This window comes from Prionailurus bengalensis, chromosome D1 (assembly GCF_016509475.1).
Source record: "Prionailurus bengalensis isolate Pbe53 chromosome D1, Fcat_Pben_1.1_paternal_pri, whole genome shotgun sequence".
NCBI lineage: Eukaryota > Metazoa > Chordata > Mammalia > Carnivora > Felidae > Prionailurus > Prionailurus bengalensis.
The window spans coordinates 100,936,593-100,946,243 of record NC_057346.1 but is presented as its reverse complement, the minus strand read 5'-3'; the positions used below and the strand labels follow the sequence as shown (position 1 = coordinate 100,946,243).

General features: G+C 38.4%; 1 protein-coding gene across 1 annotated transcript; it reads right to left on the bottom strand.

The window, feature by feature from the left end:
* Positions 1–2,025: 2,025 nt before the first annotated feature.
* On the bottom strand, positions 2,026–2,943 carry LOC122482716 (olfactory receptor 4A15-like). The gene has a single exon (XM_043579015.1). It carries the CDS (start codon positions 2,941–2,943, stop codon positions 2,026–2,028), a length of 918 nt encoding a protein of 305 aa, XP_043434950.1.
* Between the last annotated feature and the right edge of the window lie 6,708 nt (positions 2,944–9,651).

Sequence of the window (9,651 nt, the reverse complement as noted above, 5' to 3'; positions counted from 1 at the left end):
AATAATACAATATAATGTCTTTATAGCAAACACACATAATGCTACCAAAGCAACATATTTGTAGAAAATATCAAAGAAGACTAAATATCTATAGAAAAAATATATATTTAATGAAGAAAAGACTCAAAATCCTTACTCCAATAGATCAAGACTTCAAGAATGTAACTAATAGACAAAGTTCATGGAGTGAATTCTATGTCCCTCACACTGCACAAATACAGACTACATAGACAATTAAGTCACTGTTCCTGACTTAAGAGAACTTACAGACCAATGAACACAGACAACCAAGATTTTATCTCCTCACTTGAAATAACAATACACGTTGGAGATAACATAAAATATGTCTAAATCCATTTGAGCTGCTGTAACACAATACCACAGCCTGAGTGGCTTCAACCACAATCATTTATTTCTCAAAGTTCTGGCGTCTGGGTAGTCCAAGATCAAGGCACTGGCTGATTCTGTGTCTAGTGAGAGCCCACTTCCTGGTTCATAGCTAACCATCTTTTCATTGTGTCCTTACATGGCAGAAGGGGCACGTGAGTTCAGACACTCTCTGATTCATAAGAGCTCTCCTCTCATGACGTAATCACCTCTCAAAGGCCTCACCTCCAAACACCACATATCATAGAGGACATAACATCTGAACATTGGGGGGTGGGTGGGGAGACACAAATATTCAGTCTAGAGCAACATCCAAAAGTTGATGACTTAATTATATAATTCCCGCTAAAATCAAATGTTTAATCTTATTTAATGAAAAGCACTATGTTGGGAAGTCTTTGAGATGACATAAGGAATCTTCACATAATAGTAATAGGGATAACACTCAGGATATAAAGTCTCTCATACACTGTGATTTACCAGGGAAAAGGCTCCATGCCCCCATAGCCTGGGCACCTCTTGAATCCAGAGTAACTGAAGGAGGCAGAACCATGAATTTCTTTGACACATGCTTCCTACTGTAGTAGAGGCAGATTAATATTTTCTTTGAAGCCTAATTCAGAGAAAGGAAAGCTTATGAAAGAGGTCTCTGTTAAATAAATCAATATATATTATGGCCTATTTATTACTTAACAATCTGTATTCCATTAACAGCAGAGGTCAGAATGGCATGCCATATTGTCAGCACCTTTCCTACCAATGATATCACCCAAAATATCTCATCTCAGGTTCTGTGTTGTATATGTAAATCTCATGGATTATGGATTATGGTAATTTTATATATGTAAGGAGGGCCTAGGTCCCTTTAGAAGGCTATGAAACACTACAGGCAAAAAAAAGAGATGGGGATAATGAAAAATGGCAGAGATATTATCAGATATACTAAGCTATCTGGGAAGATTAATTAATCATTTTATGAAAATATAACACCAAAGAAAGTTGTTTCTCTTCAGGAGGCAATAGGATCCCCCACTCAGAAATATGAGTAGGTCTTACTTACTATATCTATCTCTTTTGTTCAGATTTTTTTCCTACACTTAGCTTATGATTAATATTCAACCTTGGAAGCAGCATTCCTCCTCAACCTTAATGTGTTAAGCAATACGAACAAAATTATATACTTAAAATTGTTTCTGATATAAAAATAAGATCCATACTTTAAGTATTAATATGGGTTGTCTTTGTGTGGAAGGAATGAACCAAAGGTTTACGTCCTGTTTCAGAAACATGGAATGAGCACTATGATTTCTGAAAGTGAACACTTATGTAAGAGCGAAAAGTGAAAAATGTCAACTAACAAAAATAAATTTATAGTATTAACTATAGCATGACTGATCACATAGAACTTAAACCTATAGTTTCAATAGAGACATTTTATATGCAAAAGGTACACATCTACTTTCCTAAGAAATTATGAAAACCTTAGAAATACATTTTGACCATTGGAAATACTTACATCTTTAATGCTTTTCATAAGGCACAACTTTAAACCTCAGGAGAAACTTACTATCAATAAATAATTCTTTACTGGATGGAGCAACTATTCACTGAAAAGAGGTGATATATTTCTCTTCTGCCTCATTTTCTTCTTCTGGTCCAGAGCTTCTTCATGGCATTTTTCATCTCTCCATTTCTCAGAGTGTAGATTAGGGGGTTCAACATAGGTGGGATAACAGTGTAAAATACAGTCAAGGATTTATCAATGGGTAAGGTAGAAGGAGGTCTCACATACATGAAGATGCAGGGGACAAAGAAGAGGACCACCACTGTAATGTGGGAGCCACAGGTGGATAAGGCTTTGCGCCTCCCTTCCTGACTAAGGTTCTTCAGAGAGTGCAGAATGACCCCATAGGAGATGAGCAAGACCGTAAAGATGACCACACAGATTGCCCCATCATTGGCAACCACAGTGAGGCCAATAACGTAAGTGTCAGTGCAGGCAAGTTTTAATAATGGGTACATGTCGCAGATGAAGTGGTCAATGACATTGGGACCACAGAAGGGAAGGTTGTAAACAAAGACAAGGTGAACAACAGCATGCAAAAAACCTCCAACCCAGGCCAACAGCAGCAACAAAACACACACCCGTTGATTCATGATGGTCGAATAATGCAAGGGTTTGCAGATGGCCACATAGCGGTCATAGGCCATGGCCACCAGGAGTAAAATCTCTGAACCACCAAACAAGTGCCCTAGAAAGAGCTGGGACATGCAAGCTTGGAAGGAAATGGTTTTCTTCTCACAGAGTAAGTCTATAATCATATTTGGAGTGACTGTAGTAGAATACACAGCATCCATAAATGATAAGTAACCAAGAAAGAAATACATAGGGGAATCCAGGGTTGGACTGACCACCACGGTCACCACAATGAGGAGGTTGCCCACCATTGTCACAATGTAGATGAGCAAGAACACAACAAATAATATTTTCTGACCTTGGAGGCTCTGAGTGAGCCCCAAGAGGACAAACTCAGTCACATTGATCCTATGTTCCATATGTCCTTTTGCATGTCCTTATTTCAGAGTTCAGGACAAAATTAGTTACAAATGTAATTATTATTAGTGACTTCCTGAAGCCTTAATAGAATCTGTTTGTTAATTCAACAAATATGCATTACAATTTATTATCTTCCAGTACCCTCAGAAATTCCAAGAATTCAAGGCTGATTAAAAAACATGCTTAGTAAGCTCAGCAATCTGCAGACCAATAGAGAGACAAGAAATTAAAGACATATGTGGGAAAAAAACATATTAAAAAAAATAGTTTGCTGCAACCAGCTTTCCATCTGGAAGTTAGTACAATTGTACCTATAGCAGATTCTACATATAACATTTTTTAATGGACTAAGGTTTAATATAAAACTAAAGCAAGATTTATATTTACTCCCCAGTTAATAAAAGAAATGACTGGCTATATTCAAGAATCCTTTTAACTAATAAATTAAATCCCAAATTGATGTATTTTACAATTTCAAAACATCTTAAGGATTTAAAAAGGATATCATAACATCGATAGACAAAAGTACTTAGGGAAAAGATTTACATTTTATAAGACATACACAGAGTTAATGTCAAAATGAACACAGAACTCTAAGCATTTAAATAAAGGACAAATGAATCAATGGCAAAGTTAGTAAATGATATAAACAAGTAATAAAAGGAGTGCCCAACACAGGTATGCTCTCATGCTGAAACTCACTTATGAACAGAAGCACAGGAACTGAAGTCACACTTGGGTAATGAAATCGTTACTTGGACGCTTCAAAATCACTCTTTCAAGACGTGTGGTTGCTACATCATCCTCTAAACTTTCACAGATTAGCAAGCAATGTTCAGAGAACATATCAGTTGAAACTATCATGAGATTTACAAGGATCTGCCCATTAAAATATCCCTAAATAGTGACACCTGAAACTAATGTGTAGAAACACTGATGTTAGAGGAAGAAAATTTATTCTGGATCTTGGTATGTGAAAATAACCAAAAGAATATTACAGAACTGAGTCAATCCTCATATATGTTAGTAATCACAAAGAATGTCTAACATGGATGATTATCAGAACCACACAGAGGAACTTTTAAAGGACTGTGAATTCCCTCACGACCAAAATCGAAAATGTAAAGCCTAGGCTGCAATCTTACATCTAATTACCCTTCCTGGGTTACCTGCATACTAAGACAGCCGTTCAGTTCAACGTGTGGGTTGCAGTCCACTCTCCCTTGTCTTTGGTACACGGGTGCCACCTCTGTGCACACAAAGCAGGAAAACAAACGCACCATCACTGGACCTTGAACCATTTCCGTGTAAACAAGGCTTTCCATGCTCTCAGAAAGCCATGCATTCCAGTCTTTCAGAAAAAGGCTACCTCTTAATTGCTGGGTTTTTCAAAATGACTACAAAGTCCTGTAACCTAATCAAGTTTGGATCTTGACTGGGATAAAAGAGACCCCAAGTCTTCATTGTTGGCAGAATTTGTCCTAACAACAAATGAATGTTACACCAACATTGTGAGCTTACACAAAAGGGAGGGTTCAGCTGTATGGAAGAGAAAATTGTGATTTGTTTAAACAAAGATTTTTATATGGTTTGGTTGTTATGTCAATGTAAGTAAAATAGTGAAATATCCTTGACAACATTCCACTCTCAACCAATTATACTGACCTGTCTTCACAAAGTACAGTTAAATTTTGGATTCCCTTAATGATGGAGAATAACTTAATATACATACTTAATTATGTTCTAAGTCCATTGTTTCACATCCTGAAAGAGCCAGTTGTGTGAACAGTGATACAAACACTCTCTGAGGTCAAGACAAAGGTCCGTAAACCACCCCTATCTGGGGATGGACTACCATACATATGCATGAGTCATTCAGTTGGTACATCTCCAAGAGTGATGCTTTCCTAATTAAATTCATTGGGACCTTCTTCTAACTTTGATCTCCAGAGATGCCACCTGCATCTCCAGAGATTCCAACAGGATAATCACCATGTACAACAGGACTTCCAGAAACATGCCCTCTGGGGGTGGGATGCAGGGAAATCACAAAAGAACAGCCTGAGGTTGAATCATCAAAAGGGAAATGTCCAGTATGGGCAGAAATAAAATACGTTAAGAACTCTCTTCTTTAAAGCATGACTTTCAAAATAGGCAAAGCTATATCAGTTAGCTTTTAGCTACATCTTTGCACACTGGCACCTGAACTGACTTCCAGAAGACGATGAATTTCAGAACAAGATATTTAAACTAGACTTGGGGCACCTGGGTGGCTCAGTCAGTTAAGCGTCCAACTTCAGCTCAGGTCATGACCTCGTGGTTTGTGAGTTTGAGCCCCGCATCGGGCTCTGTGCTGACAGCTCAGAACCTACACTTGATTCGGTCTCACTCCCTCTCCCTCTCTCTCTCTCTCTCTCTCTCTCTCTCTCTCTCTCTCTTAAAAATAATAAAACATTGGGGCACCTGGGTGGCTCAGTCAGTTAGTTAATCGTTCGACTTCAGCCCAGGTGATCATCTCATGGTCTGTGAGTTCAAGCCCTGGGCCAGGCTCTGTGATGACAGCTCAGAGCCTGCTTCAGATTCCGTGTCTTCCTCTCTCTCTGCCCCTCTCAAGCTCATGCTCTGTCTCTCTCTCAAAAATAAATAAAAATGTTAAAAATGTTTTTTAATTTAAACTTGTCTCAAATGTAGATAAAACAAGCTTCCCCCAGAAAAGGAAGAGTTTGTCACATAGTGGCACACAGGCAAGTTGATAACATCTGTGTTAGTAAGGGAGGAGGGAGGGAGAAAAGAGTGTGGGAAGATTCCAGTATCTCTGAGTGCTCAGGAAATGCTCACAGAAATGGGCATTACAGGAGCCCAGAAAACAATTGGCAAAGCATTTCAATGGACTGATGTCACAGACTTTGAGTCTGGAGTTCTCTCTTGCCCAGCAAGAGAGCAGATGCAGAATTGAATATAAGAGAGGCTAATGTCAGGGAAGAGATAAGAGCCCTGAGTAAGGATCCTTGCTCCGTATTTATTGGATCAGAAGGCTTACAAACATGATGGACGTGCAGAATGAAACACGTGAGACAATGAAACAGTGATCATTAACTCAAGTGTGCGAGAGAAAGGGGGTTTCGAAGATATAGGGTGTTAGGGGTTTGGCTCAATACAAGACAAAATCCTGACAAGGAGCAGATAGCTGTTTACAGCAGGCACCAGGCACTGGGTCTGTTCATCTTAACTTGCCTAGGGGATAAGACAGATAGAGCATGCTACCTCAGGGTGAACAGGTCACTTTTTTTTTTTTTTTTTGCTAATTAGCTCCAGGCAATTTCACCCTGCTACGGCAGTCTATTTCCCTGTTTCCCTATTCTGGACGCTTTCGTCCTGTGGAAGGAGCTTTCTGCTCAACGCTTTAGTTCTATGCCGAGGCGCTTTTGCCTGTTTACTGATTCTCGGATACTTCTGCCCTAAGCCTTGTCAACCTATTGGTGCAAGCTCAGGGAATTCCTAAACGTATTTCCAACAGATTTAAATCATCCAGAATATATATAACAAAGTTCACTTGGGAATTGATAAGAACAATATAACAATGTTTCCTAATTATTTACAAATTAAGCAACGTATATATGAATTACCATAGATTAAAGAAGAAATATCAGTGAATAGGTTTTTAAATAAATTTTAAGCAGAGATAATGAGGGATGTGTGTGTGTGTATGTGTGTGTGTGTGTGTGTGTGTGTGTGTACTGGATACAGCTTAAGGAGTGCTTAGAAAGAAATGTATAGTTTCAATAGAAGTATTATAAGACAAGATATATGACAGAAATGAAGTAAGCTTACTAGAAACCTAAAAAATGGAAAAGCAAAATAAACACAAAGAACATTGTACAATGGAAATAGTAAATAAAAGAAAGAATCCAAAGAGAAATTAATTAAATAGAAATTAGCATAGTATTAAAATAGAACAGAGAAAAATCTATAAATCCAGGAATTTGTTCCCTGAAAGATTCATAAAATTGACGTTCCTAGCAAAATGGATTAAGATAAACTAAGAGAAAAAAGAGATCAAAATCAGAATGAAGGGAGAGTCATTACTGCATTCTACTGACATGTAAAAGATAAAAAAGAATACCATAAATGGATTTACGTTGGTAAACTTGCCAATTTAGAAAGTGGACAACTTCTATGAAAGAAACAACGTGCAGGTGTTGACCATGGTAAGTTCTTTGTAGATTTTGGAACCTAACCCTTTATCTGATATGTCATTTACAAATATCTTCTCCCATTCTGTCGGTTGCCTTTTAGTTCTGTCGATTGTTTCCTTTGCAGTGCAGAAGCTTTTTATCTTGTTGAGGTCCCAATAGTTCATTTTGCTTTGATTTACCTTGTCTTTGGAGACATGGAAAGTAAGAAGTTGCTGTGGCTGAGGTCAAAGAGATCATGCCTGTTTTCTCTTCTAAGATTTTGATGGTTTCCTGTCTCACATTTAGGTCTTTCATCCACTTTGAGTTTATTTTTGTATATGGTGTAAGAACGTGGCCCAGTGTCATTCATCTGCATGTTGCTATCCAGTTCTCCCAGCACCATTTGCTAAAGAGACTGTCTTTTGTCCATTGGAGACTCTTTCCTGCTTTGTCAAAGACTAGTTGGCCATACATTTCTGAGTCCGCTTCTTACTTCTGTATTCTATTCCACTGACTATGTGTCTAGGTTTTTGCCAATACCATACTGTCCTGATGATTACAGCTTTGTAGTACAGGCTAAAGTCCAGGATCGTGATGCCTGCAGCATTGGTCTTCTTTTTCAGGACTGCTTTGGCTATTTAGGGTCTTTTGTGGTTCCATACAAATTTTGGGATTGTGTTTTCTAGCTCTGAGAAGAACGCTGGTGCTATTTTGATAGGGATTGCATTGGATGTGTAGATTGATTTGGGTAGTATTGACATTTTAACAATATGTGTTCTTCCTATCCAGGAGCATGGAATGTTTCTCCATTTCTTTGTGTCTTCTTCCAATTTCTTTCACACATTTTCTATAGTTTTCAGAGTACAGAACTTTTACCTCTTTGGTTAGGTTTATTCCTAGGAATTTTATGCTTCTTGGTGCAACTGTAAATGGATAGATTCCTTCATTTCTATTTATGTTGCTTCATTATCGGTGTATAGAAATGCAACCGATTTCTGGACACTGACTTTATATCCTGCGACTTTGCTGAATTCATGTATCAGTTCTAGCAGCTTGCAGTGGGGACTTTTGGGGTTTCCATGTAGAGTATTATGTCATCTGTGAAAAGTGAAAGTTTGACTTCTTCTTGCCCACTTTGGATGCCTTTCATTTCATTTTGTTGTCTTCTGATACTAGGACTTCCAATACTATGTTAAACAACAGCGGTGAGAATAGACATCCGTGTTATGTTCCTGGTCTCAGGGGTAAGCTCTCAGTTTTTCCCCCTTGAGGATGATATTAGCTGTGGGCCTTTCATATGTGGCTTTTACGATGTTAAGGTATGTTCTTTCTGTCCCGACTTTCTGAAGGGCACTTATTAAGAAGAGATCCTGTATTTTGTCAACTGCTTTTTCTGAGTCTATTGACAGGATCATGTGGTTCCTATCGTTTCTTTTATTAATGTCATGTATCACATTCATAGATTTGCAAATATCGAATGAGCCCTGCAGCTCATGACACTCATATTAAACTAAAACCACAGGCAAGAAAAGAAAAAATATATAAATTACTTTATCAAATTTAAGAACTTCTGTACATGAAAGGACACTATTAACAGAAAAAAGACAATTCACAGATGAGAGAAAATATTGACAAATTATATAGTTGATAAGGTGTTAAAATCCAGATTACATAACAAATTTCTACATCTCAAAAACACACACATCAAAATACCATATTGATTAAAAATGAGCAAAGGATGCTCAGTGATATAGAGGACAAACTTATAGAGAATAATGAAGTAGAAAAAAAGAGGAGATTAAGGCAAAAGAGCATGATTTAAGAATTAGAGAAATCAGTGACTCATTAAAAAGGAACAACATCAGAATCATAGGGGTCCCAGAAGAGGAAGAGAGAGAAATAGGGGTAGAAGGGTTATGTGATCAAATCATAGCAGAAAAATTTCCTAACCTAGGGAAAGACACAGACATCAAAATCCAGGAAGCACAGAGGACCCCCATTAGATTCAACAAAAACCGACCATCAACAAGGCATGTCATAGTCAAATTATCAAAATACTCAGGCAAAAAGAGAATCATGAAAGCAGCAAGGGAAAAAAAGTCGCTAACCTACAAGGGAAGAGAGATCAAGTTTGCAGCAGATCTATCCACAGAAACTTGGCAGTCCAGAAAGGAGTGGCAGGATATGTTCAATGTGTTGAATCAGAAAAATATGTAATCAAGATTTCTTTATCCAGCAAAGCTCAAAAAAGGAGAGATAGGGGCGCCTGGGTGGCTCAGTCGGTTAAGCGGCCGACTTTGGCTCAGGTCATGATCTCACGGTCCGTGGGTTCGAGCCCCGCATCGGGCTCTGTGCTGACAGCTCAGAGCCTGGAGCCTGTTTCAGATTCTGTGTCTCCCTCTCTCTGACCCTCCCCCGTTCATGCTCTGTCTCTCTGTCTCAAAAATAAATAAATGTTAGGGCGCCTGGGTGGCGCAGTCGGTTAAGCGTCCGACTTCAGCCAGGTCACGATCTCGCGGTCCGTGAGTTCGA

Bases quoted from the DNA above. Each gene is read 5' to 3' on its own strand.
- LOC122482716 (XM_043579015.1), bottom strand. From the start codon at position 2,943: ATGGAACATAGGATCAATGTGACTGAGTTTGTCCTCTTGGGGCTCACT.